At 54.2% G+C, this 21,400-nt stretch overlaps 1 protein-coding gene across 4 annotated transcripts in view; it reads left to right on the top strand.

Annotated features, from left to right (window-relative positions):
* Positions 1 to 21,400, top strand: part of CACNA1B (calcium voltage-gated channel subunit alpha1 B) — a 195,640-nt gene that overhangs the window by 82,783 nt on the left and 91,457 nt on the right. For 2 of the 4 annotated variants that reach the window (XM_072778906.1, XM_072778909.1), the window contains exons 15-20: positions 92 to 164; positions 8,141 to 8,258; positions 9,926 to 9,993; positions 12,991 to 13,100; positions 16,534 to 16,596; positions 20,312 to 21,136. In XM_072778906.1, coding sequence (XP_072635007.1) covers positions 92 to 164; positions 8,141 to 8,258; positions 9,926 to 9,993; positions 12,991 to 13,100; positions 16,534 to 16,596; positions 20,312 to 21,136 — 1,257 coding nt within the window. The remainder of the gene's footprint in view (positions 1 to 91; positions 165 to 8,140; positions 8,259 to 9,925; positions 9,994 to 12,990; positions 13,101 to 16,533; positions 16,597 to 20,311; positions 21,137 to 21,400) is intronic. The other 2 variants (XM_072778907.1, XM_072778908.1) reach the window with 1 other exon arrangement.

Below are 21,400 nucleotides of genomic sequence, written 5' to 3' on the forward strand. Positions count from 1 at the left end.
CCCCGCCCAGCCTGGGACAGTGCTGCACACCTGGGTGCCTGGCTGGGCTCCTGGTGGGCGACCTCCTGCCAAGACTTCTTGTTTTCCTCAGGTTTAACTTTAGAGATGAGACCCCGACAACCAACTTTGACACTTTCCCCGCGGCCATTCTCACTGTCTTCCAGGTAAGGCTCCTGGCTCTTAGCGCACTGCTGGCCTGCGTAGCTCTCCAGGTATGGGGAAGGCAGCCTTCCCTGTCAGTGCCTGCACGCCCTGGACAACCTACATTTCAGACAGAACTTTCCAGAAAACAGAAGAGAACAAGTGGGAGATGAGCATAGAGACAGTCCCTGGGATTGTACTGACTCTAGAGCCTGGGTATGGAGGGAAACCGGGTCCCAAGAATCATGTATGGTTCCCTGGGGAGCTCAACTGTCCTGTGGCCCTGGGCTTCAAACCACCAACTGGTCCCAGCCCCTGGACCTCGAGCCACAAGCTGTCTTTTGCCCTTTGAGAATAAAACAGCAAAGCATTCCATGTGCTTCTCCCTCCTGTCAGGCCCAGTGGTCTTTTAGTTCTCTTTTCTGCCTGGAGAACATGCCTGCCACAGCTCCTGGAGAAGCTGAGGTTCTTGGCCTATGTCTCTGTGATGCAGACCTTGTCACTCAGGTGACCTCTGCCCTCTCGGAGAGGTTCCCTTTTGAAGACGCTCTTGGTTGAGCACTTTGCCCCCTTGCAGGGCTGTAGCACCCCTAATACCTCCATGACTGGCCTCGCTGATAGTATAATGCCGATGTTTCTATCTTATGAAGCCTCTTGGATACCATGCCTGCGATCGAGCTGTTGGGGTGGATTGTTGTTTTGCTCTGAATGACCCTTGGGGGAGTCCAATAGGCCATGTATGCTCAGGCCAGAGGGCTTAGCTAGCCTCCTGGTCTCTGGGGTTGCTCTTGTTGTCTGAGTTGGGGCCTCTAGCAGAGATCTGCTCAGTGATGCGAAGGAGCTCCTTTCTGCTGTGCGGTGCTAGGGCTGCCCAGCAGGATCTAAAAAGTCAGCAAGGGAATTGGTGGGAATATGTTTTAGGCACAGTGGGAAGGTGAATGGAGTCAGGGCAGCAAAGGCATAAGGTTTGTGACAGAAGGACTGGCGCTGGCAGATGTCAGATTGGATGGGCCTTCCAGGGCAGACCCAGAAGCTTCACCCAGTGGGAGCAATCTCAGAGACTCCCAAAGTAGGGAGGGCACATGATTGAAAGTTAGAGCTCTGCTTTGTTCTGTTTGTTGCAAGAAAGGAGTGAATGTGGTTGGTTAATGGTGGTGGTGTGGGACAGAGGGGAAGAGGAAGTCAGAGTTAGAGGAAAAACATAGGTTATTATGGTCAGATGATGCTCTGGTTTAGACCTCAGACCCTCTCTGCTCTGGAGTGGCAATAAGGTAATAAATACATCTAGAAAATAAAAGGAACCAGCCAAGCAGAAAACAAACTGTGGCCCAGAAATGGAACAGTGAGGAGAGATCCAGAGACCCGGGTCCCTCGGATGTGGTCTGGATGAGGCAGATGGGTTGGACATTAGGGGCATCCCTGTGTGGCCTACCCGACTTGGCACTGGGGAAGGTGTGTGGCCCTTTGAGGAGCATAGCAGCAGAGCTAAGAGAGGGTAACTGTGGCTGGAGGAGGACAACAAGGTTGCAGGGGTGGATAGCTGGCCAGGCCAAGCCTTCACTTTCTGTGGATGGTGCTGGACTGGGGCCTGAGACCCCAGGATGGAGCTTGCTTTTGCTTCTGAATGGGGCTGGAGAGGGTAGGGGAGTGTGTGACCAGGAAGAAAACACCCCAAGTCTGCTCATGGTGAGCGTGCAGACTGAACCATGATGAAACTGACCCCACAGAAGAGGCCTGACAACACTGCAGTCAGAAGGTGAGCTCACTCCTAAAGAAATGAGAATAAGAGAACAAATGTAGGGGACTTTGCACCAAACGTGCTTGAGATCTACACAGTATTTGAGGAGGAACTTGCAACATGTAACACAAATTTACAAAAGTACCTGAGAACCAAGAACAGGTTGATACGAAAAAGAACTAAGTACAAATCCTAGGAATGAAAAATATTGCCGATGAAATAGAGAAATAAAGGGTAAACTATACACTGGACACAACCTAAGAAAGGTGAGCTGAAAGGTGTGGAGGAACATGGGACATGGGTATGAAGCTGCTATGTCGGGTGAGGGAGACGATGCTAGCACCATCCGGGAGAGTCTTAGAGGGTGTGCACTCAGGCCAACCCAGGTGAACAAAAGTAATGCCAAACCTAGATGTGTTGTGATAAAGAGGAAATCTTAAAAGCAACTCTGGAGAGAGATTCCTCACAGAAGAATGACAGTCTGATGGCAAAGGGTCAGGAGGTGACTTTGAAACGCTGGGGGTCAGGCCCCATGACCCAAGAATGCCAATCCAAAGAGCTGAGGTTCAAGCATGAGGTGGAATTGGACATGTTCACAGGCATACGGAGAGTTACCATCTTCCTGATTACCCAAAGCACCACAGATATTTAATATTTATGTATTTAGTAAAGCCAATGATTCAGAAGAAAAAAAATAACATGACACCCAAGAAGAAATGAAAGACCTGAACCATTTCAGAAATTGAGTGATTAAAAATCTGCTTACCCAAGCCACCATGTTCTGGTAATTTCACAAGTGAATTCTACTAAAATTTGAGAAAGATGTCGTTCCAATTTTATGCAGATGACTCCAGAGAAGACAAAAGGAAGGCACTCAGTTCACTTTATGAGACTACGGTAACCTTGATTAAAAAAAAAAAAGACCCTAACTGAACTAACATGAATCTTTTCCTTAGTGACTTACAGGAAGAAACTCCAGCGAGGGAGCTGAAGTGGGGGTGGGGGGTGGCACAAAAAAGGAAACATTTATTTGCAGTAAATAAGGAGCTAACAGGAAATAACTTCCAAAGCTGTGACTCCCTGTGTGGGATGAGTGGGTTCCTTTGATTTAGGGTTCAGAGCTTCGTCATTACAGAGGTGGGCATAAGGTCAGGCACATGTGCTCGGGAAACATGCCTATGCACGCATTGTCTGTTACGCTGATGGGGTTTGCGCTCCTCCTTGGAAGTAGATTTCACACTAGAATGAGGTATAGAGGTAACTACCCTGCATTGTATGGCCTACCTACGCAGGTAGGGGTCAGGGACTGAGCCCTTCTGTTGCTTTCCTCTGAAAAGATAAGGTTAACATTCTTGTGGAGGAGGAGGCCAGTGGGGGTCTTAGGTCATGGTCACAAACACAGAGACAGAGGGAAGTAGTGACTAACCAAATTAGATATGCCTACAGGTTAACGAACTTGAGTTTATCCTAGAAACATGCAAGATGACCTAACATTGGAAAGTCTATTAATGTAATTCATCATTTTAGCCAATTAAGGAAAAACCACGTCATCAGAAAAAATATGTGAACCCGGCAAGAGCATGGCACAGAGTGAGAGGGCAGGAGAAATAAACCTGGGAGATATGTTGTTCACTGTTGAGGCTGGATGACCAGCATGAGGAGATTCATCACACTCTCTACTTTATGTATGTCTGAAAATGTGCATAATGCATCCTTTTCTAAAAAAGTAAAATTGCATGATAAAACCCAATACTCTTTTCAAGTAAAAACTCTTAGCAGATTATGCTGGTCTCAGTGGCCTTGGTGTAATAGGACAAGAAAATAGGAAATGCAATTTCTCAGGGTTGACAAAGAAAGAATAGTCACAGCCAAAATATTTGTATACACCGAAAACTCAAATGTTGTGATTGCAGATGGTGTGGGATGATTTGCTTATCCACAGAGCAAAATGTGAAAATTGAATTTCTATGATAATCTACTTTGTTCTAGATTTGAAATCAGTTTGGGTAGATTAAGACTTAAATGTGAAGAGCAAATCTGAAGTTTTAGAAGGACGTGCAGGAGTGTGATGGTACTAACTCAAGGCAGGAAAGTCCCTCTTAAAATATAAGAAGCACAGATCATAAAGGAAAATATTGACAAATTAGACTGTTAAAATAGAAATTTCTGTGCATCAAAAGATACCACAGATAGATGTCTCTGAGAAGACATTTCCACAGTGTTACAATAACCACTGGAAGGTTAGTGTCCAGAACTTCCACAAATCAAAGAGAAAAGACAAATAACGTCATAGGAAAAGGCAGAGTGTAAACAAGTGTACCAGAGGAGAGGAAGTTGAATGAGTTCTCTGATGATTAACCCTGTGAGAACTATTACTGGTGTTGCTAGAGATACAAATTAAACCCACCATGAGACAACCTCTCCACCTGTCAGTTTAGCAGAAATTAAGAAATCTAATATCAAGTTTTAGAGAAGATGTGGAGAAATAGGGATTCCTTTATGCTGCTGGTGGGTTGGTGGAACGAGTGTGGGTAGTAATTCCATAAAATCTAATGACTAGAACTTGCATATGGGTGGTTCTTGTCGTGGGTCTGTGCTCTGGAAAGTCTCCTGCCCAGTTGTACAAGGAGATCCATGTGAGACATCAGGGCAGCATTATTTATAATAGCAAAAAAACAGAAGTCACAGAAATGCTCATCATCACAAGAATGGATAAAAAAAGTGTGCCGTATTATCTATAGAGCAGGAAAATAAGCGACCTAGAATTAAAAGCATTAACATGGATGAATCTCACAAATAGAATATTAAGCAAAAAAAAATGAGTAAGATTCAGAATAATACACAACATATGATACCATTTGAATAAGGACGAAATCATGCAAAACAATATTGTTTATGGCATACGTGTGGTGAAAGTATAAAGGCTTGCATGGGAATGATAATAGCAGACTTGGGTGATGGGGGAGTTCCACCCAAGGGGCGCCACCTTCTTTTGAATGCTGTGGTTCTCAAGCCAGGTAGTGGGTATACAGAGGTTGGTTAAAAATTATTCATCATCCGGGATCCCTGGGTGGCGCAGCGGTTTGGCGCCTGCCTTTGGCCCAGGGCGCGATCCTGGAGACCCGGGATCGAATCCCACGTCGGGCTCCTGGTGCATGGAGCCTGCTTCTCCCTCTGCCTGTGTCTCTGCCTCTCTCTCTCTCTCTCTCTGTATGTGACTATCATAAATAAATAAAAATTAAAAAAAATTATTCATCATCCCTTTCTGAGTGTTTGAAATAGTACATAATTAAAAAGTCAAAGGATACAAAAAGAGAAACTAAGAAATCATCTGAAAGAAGGCTGGCACAATATTCACATAAGCCAAAGCAGAAGTTAAGGGAAAAAAAGCTTTTGGAAAAATAAATAAATATATTAAATAACAACAAAGAGAAGGCCGCAGTCATGAGCCTGCCTGACCTAAAAACTCGGCCTAAAAATACGCTGAGCAAAAACTGCCAGAAGCACGTGGAAGTGCCCATCTTACAAGAGGGTTGTTAATACATTTCTATCAAACTGCAGGAGGAGGCTGACATCTGTGGACTCTGCACCCAGCTGACAGCAAACAAGACAGTCCTCATTTGGGGCACACAGGGCATTTGTGGAAACTGACTATATGTTCAGTACCCCAGGAAATTCCTACGAATATCGAAGAACTGCCATGCTATAGAACACATTCCTGATGTAATGTAAATAAATACACAGACCTTGTGGAAAAAGTCATTTAAAATCTTCCCCCAGGTTTGAAAGCTGAAGGGCCAAGCTAAAGAAGACATCACAATGGACCTTATGAAATACTTGGAAGTGAACGATGACATCAAAACTTATGGAATGAGGTGGAAGTAATACTTAGAGGAAAGTTTATGAATGATCTTAGATGCAATGATCAAGATAAAAGAAAGACTGGAAATAAGCTAGTGATATACTCATTTCATAAACCTAGAAAAGAGAACAAGTAAACCAAAGAAAAATTGAAAGCAGGGGAAAAATGGTTAATAAGCAGATATTAGTGACACAAAACTGAAACACCAAGGCAACAAAATCATAAAAAAAAAAAAAAAACTTGCTCTCTGGAAGACTAATACGGCACCTCTGCAAGACTGGTCAAGAGAAAATGCACAAAAGTATAGCCTGGAAGGGAGGCATACCTACAGGAATGGGAGAGGTTGTCTTAAATCCCAAACAATATGGCCAGAGGTTTGAAAAGTAAGATGAAACATGCACTTTAATAGGAAAACCTCAAAGACGTAAAGTAGCTCAAGAGGAAATGAAAAACCTGGGTAGCTTTCTAACCATGAAAGACAAGGGATCTGTAGAGCTCTTTCCCTGCCCTGGGCCTGGCATGTGTAAGGTGAACCTTACCAAGTCCATACAGTTCACTTGTGCCACAGAACACAAAATCAACATTCAAAAGTGTGGCTTTTCTATGTGATGTAACCATTCAAGTAAAAAATTCAATGAAAATGAAAGATTTCATTCCAGAGGCAACAAAAGCTGTAAGGTACCCAGAAATCTGCAAACAGTATATAAGACTTGAAATTATGACTTGTTATCAAAGGACCTACAGTTCTGGGCTCACAGGGGGTATATTTAAAATGGGGAGGCCTGAAAGGGGTCTGTTCTCCTAATTTAATTTCTTGGAATTCAGCATATTGATAATGTGGACAGGTCAATGTCCATGGATAGCCAAAGTGGTTCAGGAAGGAGGGGTTTGCCTCACTGTGTGTCGCGAATGTTTACAAAGCTGCAGTGGGAGGATCCTGAGATGTGAGGGCAGACCAGAGAACCCAGAAACAAGGCCAGGCTACGTGGGAAGCTGGCCATAGGAAGAGGCTGGGCACAGAATATCTTAAAAAGTGGGTCTGAAAACTGGCTTTCCGCTGGGGAAAAGCCGATCTCCGGGTCCATGGATACACAGAGTGGTAACCATACACTGCAAGTGGATTAGAAATCCACCTGTGAAGGACCAGACTTCAAAGTGGTTCGAAGAAGACATAAGAGTATTTGTAGGAATATTTGTAGTATTTGTAGGAATTTGTAGGGGAAGAATTTCTCAGCGGCTTCACAGTTTGTCAGGACACAGACATGAGCTGCAAGCATGTGTAGTCGCTCCTGCAGACGGAGGGTGACAATGAGCCAGAGGATGTGTGGAAGTGTCACCATCAGCATGAGGAAGACGAGTCCAGGAGACCCCAGGAGATGACCCTGACCCACTGGCCCTCTCGCCCCTGTGATGATGCAGCTTAGGGTGCACACTTTGGAAATGTCTCGTGAAATCAGAGGTGCACCCGCCTGCTGCCTGGCCGCCCCAGGTGTGTGCAGACCTTTCACATGTTTGCTGAGGCTCAGTGGCAAATCCCTGGAAAGAAGGAAGGTGCCCGTTGGGAGGCACATGGGTAGATGGCCTGCAGGGACCCTGTGGGGTGAGGGGATGGGAGTAAGCTCATTTGCATGCCTTGTACAGACAAACCTCAAAGATACGGTACTGGGTGAGGATGACCAGCTGAAGAACGGTGTGTGCAGTCTCATATCTTCCCATGAGCACTTAAGGCATGTGTGGTGTATTTTGCATGTAAATGCATGTGTGTGGTGTAGGGGGAGCCCTGCTGGCATGGTTCCCCCCTAGCTTTGTGACTGGGGTCTTCAGGTGGGAGTGACTGTGGGCAGTGGGATGCAAATGGACAGATGTGAGCTGGATTCGTTTTGACAGGTAGACACGTGAATGTCTGTTTGTTATCTTCTTGTACTTTCCAAAAATACAGTAGTAAAGACCCACATGCTTCCCGGTGGGGCAAGGATTGCATTTGGCCACACTTGCCGGACCCACTGTCCCCTGGACTGTCCCATCAGGGCCCGGTGGCTCTGGGAGCAGAGCGCTTTGTCCTCCCGGCCTGGCCTCATTTCTCCAGCTTGTTGCTACAATTCTCTTCCTTGCCTTTGCTCACACTTCCCTTCAGTGTGGTGCTTCCTTTCCTTCCATTTTTGGCCAAAAAGCTAGAACATAGTCATCTTTTGAGGCCTGACCCAGCTTAGCAGCAGCCTTGTCTTTCTGGAAGTTTCTCTGGAGGACCCTGGGCCACCTTGGCCTCTGGAAGCACCATCTAGGAATCTGTGTGCAGGTGTGCCCCCGGGCTCCTGGGATGCAGCCGTGTCTTGACCCTGAGCATGCATGTGGGTGAAGGCAGCCACGCAGGCATGCCCTGTGGTGCTGTCCCTCCACAGATCCTAACAGGAGAGGACTGGAATGCGGTGATGTATCACGGGATCGAGTCACAAGGCGGAGTCAGCAAAGGCATGTTCTCCTCCTTTTACTTCATCGTCCTGACGCTGTTTGGAAATTGTATCCTTCTGCGCGGCTGGGGTGCAGCCTGGTCAGTGGTTGGCCGGGGCCCGCTTCTCCCACTTCCCCCAGGAGGACGGGAAGGGGGTTGTTGAGGGTCAGAACACGTGAGGCATCAGTGGGGTCCCACGGCTGGGGAGGGAGATTGGGGCTGAGCAGAGGCATTCAGGCTTTCGTGCTCCTCCACACATCTACATCCCCCAATCGAAGCTCAGGGTCTAGTGGAGATATGTGTGCTGATGCTATGGCCTGGGGACCTAACTTTGAGCCATGCCATAGCAAACACCCTGCAGAGCCTGGAGAAAGGTCTGAGCTGGCTGCAAGCACCTGTGGGTTGTCTTCTCCCAGACTGACCTATGGGCTCGGCCTCCTCTCCCTGTGTGAGCACCTGGACACCTGCCCCTGCCTTGCTGGCTCTCATGCCAGCCTATGACCTGGGACCCTGCGCACTTTGTTCTCTTGGCCTCCACTGGCCTGTCCTTCCCACTGCGGCTCCAATCAGCCCTGGACCCAGGGCAGGGGGCCCTGCCTCCCTCAGGGCTGAGCATGAGGCCCAGGAAAGAGTCAGGGGGCTTGGGAGGGGCCCGGCTCACATCCCTGTTTAGCAGGTGGCAGGGACCTGGGTGCTGGTAGAGAGGAAACCCCAAAGTGGCAGCCGTGCTTATCAGGGAAGGAAGGGGCCTACAGCTTGGCCTCAGATGGGGGACAGGGTTGAGACTAAGTGGGGTCCACAGGGAGGTGCCCCCCCACCCCCAACTAAGCAGCAGCCCAAGGCTCATCGCAGCTCCTTCTGATGCTACACAGGCCGGGTGTGTCAGTGGTCAGGCCTTGGGCTGGCCAATGGAAATCCGTTCCTCTGCCACCACATCTCTCTGGCTGGGGTTCTCTGGGGTGGTGGTAGCTGTGCTTAGCATGCGGAAGCGGCCCCCAGCCTCAGTGTCCTGTCCTTGGGGCCCTGCTGGAGCCCTAAGCGCCATGCCTGTGAGATGGTGCCCTGGTATGTGGCCGCCTTTCCCTGCAGGGCTGGGTCTGGACCAGCAATAGGTCTGTTGCTGCTGCTCAAGCCTTGCACTGGTGGGAACCGTTGAGGCCTGGGTGGGGAGGGGTGGAGGTGAATCCCGGGCCCATGGTGCAAGAGGCCACCTTGAGGGTGTGACTTGGCCCCCTGAGGATGTTGCCAATGTCTGAGACAGCCTGCTTGCTTAAGGAGAAGGTGCTGGGCTGCACCCAGGCCTGCTGCTCAACATCCCACGACAACGGAGGGATGGCTCCAAACATCAGCAGAGCCAAGGAATGAGCTGATGCCTGGGGAAGGCCTGAGTCTGTGGGAGTGGCGCTGAGGCAGGGCACAGAGTGCAGGGAGGGGACAGTTCCAGGGAGGGGCTGCTCTCAGGACAGGGGCTTGTGGGAAGAGGTGCCTAGGGACATTGAAATGACCTGGGTGAGTGCCCGATCTGAGAGATGGGAAGGTGGTACAGGGCAGCAGCTCTGGTCACTGAGCTGGGCTGTGTCTGGAGTAACAGGGCCCTGAGGAACAGGGGGATTGAGGGGCGTGTGGCCACCAAGGAAAGGAGGCTGAGGGAGATGGGGTTCTGCTCCCCATGGGGGAAGCCACGGGACTCTGGATGGGGGCAGAAGGGCTCCTTTCCTTAGCTGGAGCCAACCAGACACGCTACTGAATGTCTTCCTGGCCATCGCCGTGGACAACCTTGCCAATGCTCAGGAGCTGACCAAGGTATGTGCACGGGGACGCCGCCTGCAGCTGGGAAGAGCCAGAGGGACAGGGGCAGCAGGCCGCGTCACTAGGCCTGAGCCCAGACATCCATGAAGAGCACGAGGCCAGGGTTCAGGATCCATGTGACCACCGTCCAGGGGAGCCTCCTCAAGGTCCCAGATAGGTAGAGGTTAGGCTGCCCCTCGGGTGTGGCACATGGTGCTGAGGAAGCTGAAGGTACCATACCTGGATGGGCAGCTCCTGGGGAAGCCAAGACCTGTAAAGAGTGGCCAGGAAGGCAGGAGGGAGGATGAGGACCAGGAGGTGCGGCCTAGAGATGACCCTAAGCGGTAGGGGGCAGACTGCATTGGCCTAGGGGTCAAAGACCAGGAGGAGGTATGGCTGAAGGAAGGGGCAGTTGTTCCCCAGCCAGAGGGATGCATCAGGTGGGCTTAAGGGACATCCACCCCTGAAGGCCCTAAAGGGAGGTGTGGGATTGTCTGTGCTCGTCCCTGGGCCATGAGGGGCCTCTGTGGGCAGTCCGAGTGTGCACAGTGGAGCTTGGGTGGTTCCGTCCTTAGATGCTGGGCCTGGCTGGGCCTGGAGGAGCAGCTGCTGCCCCTGGTCAGCTCGTCTGGGCCTCAGCAGGACAGCCTCTTCTCCCGGCGGTACCCAGCAGGCAGCATCTAATACTCATCTCTCATCCTTGAACCTGGCGGGGGATGTGATTACATGTGTCTTCCCCTGTGGCTTTCTTCCTGATGACACAGCCCCCTGCCTGGTTACCTTCACCCTCACACCATGGATGGTGTAGCTGGGTTTCCTGCTGCTTTGGCCTCAGGCTTGTGCTTTGACCTGCTCTGGCTCCCAGTGTGGGGGGTATGGCTGCAGGAGTCCCTGCCCTCCTGGCTGAGCGTGTGGCCTGTTAGGGCACAGTTGCGGGGGAGAACCCTTGTATCCACAGAGCACTCCTCTTTGAGTGTGTGTCTATGTGCTGGAGCTCACACCTATGCACATCCCTGTGTGTGTCTGATGCAGTCCAGCCCTAACCACCTAGCACGTCCTGGCTCTCACACCGAGGAAGGCACACCTGTGCTACTCTGCTTCTGGTGGTGTGTGTGGTCCAGTGCCCCTGCTGCCCCCACCCTGCTCTCTGGAAGGAGGGCTCCAGGTGGAGGCAGGCCTAGTCAGCGTGTCTTCCTTTGCTCCTGCTCAGACTTCCTCTCTTCCTGGCACAGATGCAGGCTGCGGCAGTGCCTGTGGGTACAGATGCCTCCCTTGCTCTGGCAGCTGCCTTCCCAAGACCTGGAAGGCCCACTGGGCTGCTCATTTCTGCTGTTGGCCAGGACTCAGCCCTCTAGGAGTGGCTGGAGAATGACTGTCCCTGGCTCCTGGCTGGGCTCCTGGCTGGGCTAATGGGGGCACAGGTGGGTGGGGGGAGAACCTTTGTATCCACAGAGCACATCTTAGTGTCAGGATTTCCAGGACCATATGAACTGGGGCTGCCCAGGAGCACCGGCTGTCTTGGGGCAGGGCTGAGCTTGAGAGCCCCAAGTTCTCACTGTCTTTTCAAGTTGTGCTGTGGGTGAAGACATGTCAGAGAGGTGATGTTCTTGGGACCCTGTCTCCAGGAACAGACCGCTTGTGCAATGGCACTTTTGAGCCACCTGACCTAATTCAGGAATTCCCTTTCTTTGGGAGTTGGGGCAGGCAGAGGCCTCACTGTATCAGGCTGTGGGGCATTTCCTGGGATGGCTATCTCTCCTTATGTTCCCAGAATGTATTACAGCATCAGGTTCTTTTTAAAGTGGAAATAAACTCAGTGGAGTTTGTAGAAACTCATCCTCTGCCCTGGAGGGCTGTCGACCAGGGTGGAGTCCATAGTTTAAAGACGGACCTCGGGGGGCAAAAAATAGATGGACCTCGATAGGGGAATTCTGTGATAGATCAGGCTTTGCTTCCTCTCTAGGGCCTCAAGCTTGAGGACCTCTTCAGTATGGCAGAGAATCTGCAGGCAGCTAACAGGGGTCTTAGTTTTTGTCATTTTGGGGGCCTCTAGGAGAAGATTTTGGACATTTTGGGCCACACTGGGAATGCCACTTTCCATGGAAGCCAGGCAGGCCAGGGAATTGGGTTTTTTTGGGGGAAAATAATGGTGGTTTCAGCAGTCTAGTTGGATGATGTGGAGGCCTTGGTTTCCCTTCCTGGGCCCACGGGCTTAGCCCAGAGCTTTTCATCCAGATCCCAGGAGCAGAGCATGTTGGTTTTGCCTAGTGACATGGGGTCAGGGCCAAAAGGCCTGCCCAGGTGTCCACTCCCCTTCCCATGGAGGGCAGAGACAGGTCAGGTTATCTGTACATGTGTCAGAGAGCTGTGGGGTCCTCCCCAGGAGTTCGGTGGTAGAGGGAACACAGTCAGACACTGTGAGTGGCTGTCCAGGTGGATACAGGGAGGGACTTTCTCCAGTCACAGCTGGGGACAGGTAGGAAAGCTCAGAGACTGGGAGGTGCCCCTGCTAGACCCACTCCTGGTGACAATTCCTGCGGGCCATGCTGGGCCAGGACGTAGGCTCAGGGTGCAGAGACCCATCCTTTGCTTTTGCTCATGGCTCTGGGGCAGAGACTAACTTCGTCCAAGTGACAGGTTCTCCTGTGGTGGAGGGGCAGCAGGTGAGAAGAAAGGACGGATGGGCTTGCATTTGGACAGCACCAAGTCTGAAACGCTGTGGGACAAGCATGTAGGCAGCAGCTGGGTCCCTGCGGCTTCAGCTCAGGAGTGGGGGTGTAAGTCACCAGCTATGAGCACCTGGGAGACAGCCCATGGCGAAAGGTGTTGAGGCAGGTACAGAAGAGGGGGTGGTCCCTGAAGGCTACCAGGGAGCTCAATGCTGGAGCTGCTGCCTGGCCCACAGGTTCAGAGGGCAGGAAGGACTCAGAGACCACGAGAGGAAGAGCTGATGCCATCAGCACAGATGCAGCACTCCCAAGGCTAGCTGCACCCTTCTGTCTGTTCAAACAGGACGAAGAGGAGATGGAAGAAGCAGCCAATCAGAAGCTTGCTCTGCAAAAGGCCAAAGAAGTGGCTGAAGTCAGCCCCATGTCTGCTGCAAACATCTCCATCGCTGCTGCGTAAGGCTCTGGGGGGTGGATAGCGGGGTGGTGGGTGGGGGCTGCTGCAGAATCTGGCAGCTGGGCCCTCAGCAGAACACTCCTTCTGGGGGCTTTCTCAGTTTCCCTTGCGTTGGCTGGAGCCTCTTAGGACATAGCCCCCTCCCCACCCCCAGGAGCTGTGATAAGAAGGAATGGCTCCCCTCCTGTGGGAGCTTTTGAGAAGAGGGTTCACCAGGAAGAGCCTTCACGGCTTCTCCCAGGTTGAGCTGGAGCAGGGTGTGGCAGTGCATGGCTCTCCCATCATGGGTAGGATTGGCTCTGATTCACTCCTCAGCAGTCCTGGGTGGCTCCCGTGAGCCAGAGGATTCCAGCTGGTACTTCAGGAGCCCGAGAGACTTCATGCAGTTTCCCAAATGGCTTTGAGGTTTTGGTACAGGAACAGAGGTCAAGGGGAAGCCTTGATGAGGAGAAAAGGCGAAGGCAGGGCCGAGGATTCCCTGGTGCAGCTGGGCCTCATGGCATGTTGCAGAGCCACATTTGGAAGTGTTAGGGCCTTCAGAGTTGGGACAGAGTGCCCAGCCCAGGGCCAAAGGCTGCAGTGTCCTGGGGGAGGTCGCCGCTGGGGGCAGGGAGGAATGGAAGGTGGGAGGAAAGTCTGGCCTAACGTCAGGGTGGCTGTGAGAGAGCACAGAGAAGCTCTTTTGTTGGAAGCTTGCTCTCTAGGCCAGGCCAAGTCCATCTGGAGCTGCTGACATATCTTGGGTGGCATGCCCACCCCACCGCATAGCTTCTACCTCCCATGCTAGTCCCGCTAGCCTCCCTCCCTCTCCGGGTTCCCTAGGACCAGCCAGAGGTATGTCTGTGGTGACAAATACATCTGTGCTGCTGGGTGTGCTGGCATGTGGATGAGTTTGCTGGGAGGGTGGGTGTGCAGGTATGAGTGTGTGTGCACATCATGCAGCCCTATTCTGGTCTGGCTGTCCCCAGGGTGATGGCCTGGGTTCTAGGAAGGCCTTGTGCAGAGGACTAGCCCCTCAGCCAAGTAGGAAGCCCTGGCCTCTGGAGAAGAAGCAGCTAGAGGAGTTACGGGCCCCTGGCGGGTCTGGGCAGGGATGCAGGAGGCCTGCGGGGAGCCAGGCAGGACACAGAGTCGGAGTCATTACTCAGCTGCTGGGTGGCTTGGTGTCCAGTTGTCTCTGCGTTTTGTTTGGCCGATTCAATGACTCGGTCGGCTTGGTCCTGGGCTTGCTCTGAGGAGGTTGTGGTGATCCAGCAGACAGCCCCTTCTCCTGGAGCTTCGTAGACTGCTGGTGGTCTGCTTTAGCAGAGGTTGCAGGTGAGCCTTTCACATATTCATTGGGTCTTAGGGGTTTCTGTTTGGCATTTGCCTCTTCTGCTCTGGGAGCTGAGTGCACTGCCCCTCCAGGCCCATACCTGCAGAGCTGCCTACACCTTAGGGGTTTGTGGCAGGTCTCCATTCCCATTGGGGCTGAGACCCCAGAGAGGCAGGCACTGGGGCCCTCAGCACAACCCTGGAGACCATGTCAGGCCACCAAGGAAGGTCTGGAGGTTCCTTATCTGGGGACACTGCTACGTAGGTAGAGGGCTGCACAGGGCATGCCCTGGGTATCTGACAATACCAGCTGTTGGCCTGGTCACCACCCTGTGCTGCTTTTCTCCTGGCAGGGCTCCTGGGGATGCACAGGTGTGCTGCCTCATGGTGGCTCCTGAGCTCATTCCTGTTGTGCCAGCCTGCAGTGTGTCCAGGCATGGGCTCTGTGCTCCCCTTCTCGGGCTAGCTGTAGGCCCTGCAGGTTCTCTGGGGATATAGGTGCTGGAGCTTTGTCCTGTACGGCATGTCCCCAGTCTGCCTCTGTCACACACGGCTGTCAGCGTGATGTGGTCACTGAAGATCCTGCCCACTGGGCCAGGTCTCAATTCCTGCGTGTGTGTGGGACAAGGTGTTGGTATTTGCTTTCCTGTTTGTATGGAGACCTCTGAGCCCTGGAAGCTGAGGCTCAGGCTCCTGTCTGTCTGTTCACTGCCCCCCACCCTCCCAGCTGTTTCTGCTCTCCTGGTGAGTCGTATTGGGTGGACAGGCGGCTCCTCCTTCTTCCCCCTCTGCTGGGCTGGGGTGAGAGCGAGATCCTTGCGTGACACGCATCTCCATGCTGCTCCCCACAGCCATGCTGTGTGGTCTGTAAAGTGAGAGGACTGGTCCAGAAATTCTCTGTGATGCCTTGGGTGCTGAGGGGCCCTTACTGTCTTTAATGTTGAGAGGCTCCCCTGGGCTGTGTAGCTTCACCCGAGGGGCTCCATGCCCCGTCCCTTGGAGTTGGGCTGCAGCCTCAGGTGACCAGGGGGGAAGGGATGCTAGGGGTGACAGCTCTCTGCTGTCACCCTTTTCTTCACCTGGACTTCCAAGTGCTGCTGCACACACTCACTCACACCCTTCACTCAGCTTCCATGATTCACAGTCCCCGACAGTCACTGTCACACGCACTCATGCTCATACACATTCACACTCACACACATGCTGAGTCACAACCTCCTGCTCATTCATACACTTACCTTCACACTCACACTCAGTCACACACTGATTTGCACATTCTTTCTCTCTTTCTCTCTCATACACACCTATTTGCACCCAGGACCTGCAGGTGGATGAGCTGCTTTGAACACCTCACAAATGTGTGTAGACTCAGCCATGAGAAGGAAGAGCTGGGAAGCCATGTGGTTCTCCCCAGGGGAAACATCCTTAAGGGGGAATGATGGTAGAGATTTTTGGTTTCTCTGTTGATTCTGGAAAAGCTTCCAGAAAGTCACTAGGAAATGGCTTGGATTACACCCAAAGGAAGTGGGTTGGAGATGTAGCCTCTTTGCCCTTGGGAGGGTTGTGGAGGCACCTGGTTTAAAGCCTGAGGAGCCAAGGGGACTGGTGCAGGGTGGACAGACAGCAGGGCTCAGGTGAAGCCCAAAGGTAAGGTGTTCTGTGGCAGCTGGCCTTGGTCCATCCTGAAGGCACGGCAGGTGCACAGGTCATCCCACCATGGCCCCGTGGGAGTGGGACACCAAGTGGCAGGGGAGGGCCACTTGGAATTTAGGGGCATGTGGTGCTGGCTCTTTCCAACCCTGCTGCCCTTCTAGGGGCAGAGCGTGCTGAGCTGGAGTGGATGGGTCCCCAGCTCACAGCTCCCTGTCTTCCAGCCATGGTGGGGTGTGCTGTGTTCTTTTCAATGTCACTTCTCTGCCGATGCTCTTTCTTTCTCAACTTCTCTTTTACCCCAAGGTCTCAACTGGTGCCCATTCTGATGGAAGCGTCCCTGGCCTCCTGCCCAGATGCACACTGCAGCCTGCACCCTGACCTGATGTGGCTTAAATGTGTTCTGTGTCCCTTAGAACCCTCTCTGGTTTTCTCACTTGTGTTTTGTTTTGTTTTTTGCATGTGCAGTTTTGTAAAGCACACTCGAGGTGCTGTATCTCGCAGCTCATCTGTCTCCAGCGTAAACTCACCGTGAGTTGCTCTGCTACGATACCCATCTGTGGCTTCATGGCAGCTACATGCGAACACCCCCCTCCACTCCTAACTGCTTTTCCACCTCAAACCACTTGCTTCGAGGGCAGCTCCAGGAAACCCTTCTGCAGCTGACAGGGGACAGTGGGCATGCTTCCTGACATTCCCGAGCCCTGCTCATGGGCATCAGGCTCTCTGAGCTCAGCCCCTCCTCCTCTCCCTCCTGGTCCTCTTGTCTGCTGTCTGTGTGCTGTCCCTCTGGTGTCTTGAGGCTCTCTGCTTCTCCTGAGGTGGCCACTGCTATCTCCTCGTGGTTCCCACAAAGTAGAGTGTTCACTAGGACTCACTGAGGACATTTATGGGGTCCTCCTGCCCCATCCTTTTTGACTTGAGAGAGAATGTATCTGTGATCCTTAGGGAGTTGTCCTAGCAAGAGCAGAGCTTCTGTCTCATGATAGCCCAGAGCCTGAGGTAGAGCCATAGAAACCCCAGCATGTCCCTCTTGGAGGTGACACCAGTCTGGGGAAGTGGTCCTGGGGACGCTTACCCCTGGGGGCTTCCTCCCGGGGCTAAAACCAACTCTTGCAGGTGAGAAGTCCCTGGTGTGGTTGAGTCTAGTCAGCACACCTGGATGGGGGTAGCCAGGTGCCCTCTCTATGTTCAGGTGGTGTGGGAGCTCTTGCCACCCCGGAGCCACCTGTTCCCTACTCAGCTAGCATAAGGCTAAATTGGGCTTGCTTACAAGCACTTGGGGCTGCTGGCAGATGGGGCTCTGATGTCTCACAGAGTAAGAAAGTTGGATCCTGGATGACTGATTCACAGGGTGGAGTGGGATGTGGATGTAGGTATCGATGGCATCACAGTGAGGGCTGCTTTACGATATCAGCAGCTATGGGTATCTGGCTCTGTTATCCCAGAGACCTCAAAGCAGAGCCATGCCACTGAGGCTCCTTTTTGGGTCCTTCAGGCATCCACAGCCTGGGTTGGGTGTGGCTGGATAGGGCTACACCAGCAAGGGGGTCGAGACACTGTGGGAACTGCTGCCCCATGTGACTCCTTACAGGGCCTTTTAAAATAAGGACTTTGCCTGAATTATCGTCACTGTGCATCAGATAGTAGCCTGGCCCCCACCCTCGTGTTCTTGCTGCTGGTGAACCAGGTGGAGAGGTAGAGAGTGAGAGGCCAGTGGTGGCCACACTACTTTAATGTGCCAGACAGAGCAAGGACAGAACAGCAGCTGGGGGGTGCAGGCTGGCTCAGGCACTGACAAGGAGGACAGGCCTGGTGCAGACCAGAGAGGGAGCCAGGATATTACTGAGGGGTGAGTGGGTCCAGACAGTTTGAGGTGGCATCCCTGTTAGGGCCCAGAGAGGCCGAGAGACCCAGGCTGCTCAGGGTCTTGCTCCCCTGGGAAGTTCTGAGGGGAGTCCATCAGCCTCATTTAGCAGGTAGCTCACTCCTTTGTGAAGTGTAGCTGGTTCCTGGGAGAGAAGTTGCTGCAGCTCAGTGTCAGGGCGAGGGCAGAGCCATGTCAGCAGGAACCCATCCTCACCCGAGCTCCGAGCCACTGCAGTGTCTCCATTGTCGTTACTGCCGGTCTGCTCTGACAGAGAACTGGCCTCCAGGTCTTGGGCTGCATCCAACACTGACCCTGCTGATCAAGCGGAGCTGAGTCTAGGCCTATGTCAGGCTGTCGGCCTGGCTGTCTGTCCTCACGGGCTCCTATGCCTGAGGAGTGCCCCTTAGTGCTGTCATCCTCTTCACACAATTCAGCATTGTTTGGAGTTGGGTCATTTGTTTTGGTGCCAGGCTGGGATGGGTAGGTCCCCAGTGGCTCTAGGCTGAAGCTGAAGAAACAGAAGGTGTTAGGACTGTTGCAAGGAGTCCCCAGGATCAGGGAAGCACATGTGTCAGAGGAGGCAGGTCAGGGCCTGCTGTGGCAGCCGAAGGTGTGGGTTAGCAGATGGCCAGAGAGCCTGACAGTTGTTCCCCGTGCATTGCCCTGCGTGCCCACAGTATGGACTCCTAGGTGCGAGTCAGATATTGTATTCTTCTGCTTCCGTATTTTTGACGCACTGCCCTGGAAATGGCTCCCTACGCTGGAGCTTGGACTTTACCTCCAAAGAGGTAGGCTTTGGCATCATAAACTTTGTGCAGGTCAATTGCAGGGACTAGGCTTTTCCCACACCTGGCCACCTCTGTCTTTGCAGGTCAGCATGGTGCTCAGTGACCCAGGGCACTGGAGCTGGTGGCCTGTCCAGCCTGGGCCCTGGTTTGAGGGCCCTCAGGCTGTGACTCTGTGCCGTCAGTGCAGTTGGGGTCTGGCCAAGGCCTCGCATCTTTAGATGACCTTTTTTTTTTTTTTTTTCCTGTTTTGCCTTTGCCTGCGTCTGATCCTGGCTCCGTCAGTGACTTGCTGTGGGGCTCTCTGTGAGTCATGCCTTCTAATAAGTTCAGTGTCTTTACCTATGAAATGGGGACAGGAGCAGCACCTAATTCCTGAGGTAGTTGTGAGGATTGGATGAGGTGGGCACTGTAGCCCACAGCACAGTGTGGCTCTGAACAACACAGGTGCTACTACCACCACCACCAGGGTGGGTCTAGAAACCTCCAGAGGCTGAAGGACAAGACTCTGGCCTCAGATGAGGTTTCTGCTTGGCCGAGGTGGGACTGAGGTTGCCTACTTTGGAGGCCTTTTTCAGCACTGATTCCAGAATGCAAATGGCTTCCTGTGTACCCTGGGCTGTGGAGCCCCACATGGGACCGTGTGGGTGAGGCTGGAGGGGGTCAAGCCTTTGGTAGCCTGTGCAGTGAGGGCCGAGACTCTGGAGCACTGTGCCTGGTGTTGGAGGGCTCCTCTCTGCTCGGGTGGATGGACTGGGCTCTCTGTGGAGCCAGGAGAGGGGAGGGCATTGAGGAACACAGGAGATCCCATCTCTAGCCCTAGACCTAACTGCTGGGTTCCTGGGAGCAAGTGGTCACTGAACCAAATGGCAGCTGCCCAGATGGGGCTGACCAGCTTAGGCACAGCTTACCCTTTGCCCCTGATAGGGCTGCTGCCACTGTCCCCTTGCTCCCCAGGCTGCTGCCCGCCTCATTCCCAAGGGCCCGCCTCTTCTCAGGGTCTCTCACAAACATCCCTGTCTCCTTCTGGCCAGTGGCTGTTTTTCTGGAAGTGGAGATAGAGAAGCCCCTCCCCGGGCAGCTCTACTCTATGTTACAGCAAGGCCCCAGGCTCCAGGACTGCTGAAGGGGGCTCGCTGCCTTCTGCCTCTTCCTTAGCCCTGCCCCATTTGGGCGCTGCCTCCTACTCTCCCCATATTGGCCTTCCTGGCTGGCAGCCCACCTGCCCTGGAAGCCTGTCTGCCACCTCATGCTGGTGCCTATCATTCCCACTGCCCTGCATCCCTTGGCCAAGGGCCCCTGTACACCCTCCAGGGTGGCCTTGAGCCCCCGCCCCCGCCCCCAGGCTGTTGCTCTCACAGTCTCTGGGATCACGATGCGGTAGGGGCAGTGCTGAATCCTTGTTACCCTGGGTATCGCCTCCTTGTTCTGCACTGACTGCTGGCGGTCTTGAGGGCTCCTGCCACCCCCCCTCCCTGCACCCTCTCTGCCATCCCTCCATCGCTGTGTCCATCTGTGGCTTCCCTGTGAGGCAGGGAGGTTGGAGAGCGGCCCAGGGGGCCTCCGCTCACTGCCGGTCTCCCCACAGCAGGCCGCAGAACTCGGCCAAGGCGCGCTCGGTGTGGGAGCAGCGGGCCAGCCAGCTGCGGCTGCAGAACCTGCGGGCCAGCTGCGAGGCGCTGTACAGCGAGATGGACCCGGACGAGCGGCTGCGCTACGCCACCACGCGCCACCTGCGCCCCGACATGAAGACGCACCTGGACCGGCCGCTCGTGGTGGAGCTAGGCCGCGACGGGCCGCGGGTTCCCGCCGGGGGCAAGGCCCGGCCCGAGGGCGCGGAGGCCGCCGAGGGCGCCGACCCGCCGCGCAGGCATCACCGGCACCGCGACAAGGCCCCGGCCCCGGCCCCGGCCCCCGCCCCCGCCCCGGCCCCCGCCCCGGCCCCGGCCCCGGCGGCGGCGGGCGAGCAGGACAGGGCGGACGGCCCGAAGGCCGAGGCCGGGGAGCCGGGGGCCCGGGAGGAGCGGCCGCGGCCGCACGGCAGCCGCAGCAAGGAGGCCCGGAGCGAGCGCGGCCGCGGCCCGGGCCCCGAGGGCGGCCGGCGCCACCACCGGCGCGGCTCCCCGGAGGAGGCGGCCGAGCGGGAGCCCCGGCGCCACCGCGCCCACCGGCACGCGCCCGAGCCGGGCAAGGAGGGCGGCGCGGCCGGGGCCAAGGGCGAGCGGCGCGCGCGCCACCGCGGCGGCCCCCGGGCTGGGCCCAGGGAGGCCGGCAGCGGGGAGGAGCCGGCGCGGCGGCACCGAGCGCGGCACAAGGCGCTGCCCACGCACGAGGACGCAGAGAAGGAGGCCGCGGAGAAGGAGGGCGAGGCCGAGGACCGCGACAAGGAGAAGGAGCTGCGGAACCACCAGCCCAAGTGAGGGAGCGAGGGCCGGCGGGAGGGGGGGGGGTCTGCAGTGGAGGCGGGGGGGGGGGTGCCCGGGGGGGGGGGTGCCCCGCTGCCCCGCTGCCCCACCACGCCCTGTGCCACTCTCCCTCTGCGATGCTGACCATCCTGCCTCGTGGGGTGACGTGTAGGATAATTAAACCTGCATGGGGGGGGCAGCGTATGTTCAGTGAACGTCGGCAGGAGGGGAAGAGGACACGGGGGAAAATTGTTGGGGCTGGTTTCGGACACGTT

The sequence above is a fragment of the Canis lupus genome, chromosome 16, assembly GCF_048164855.1.
Source record: "Canis lupus baileyi chromosome 16, mCanLup2.hap1, whole genome shotgun sequence".
NCBI lineage: Eukaryota > Metazoa > Chordata > Mammalia > Carnivora > Canidae > Canis > Canis lupus.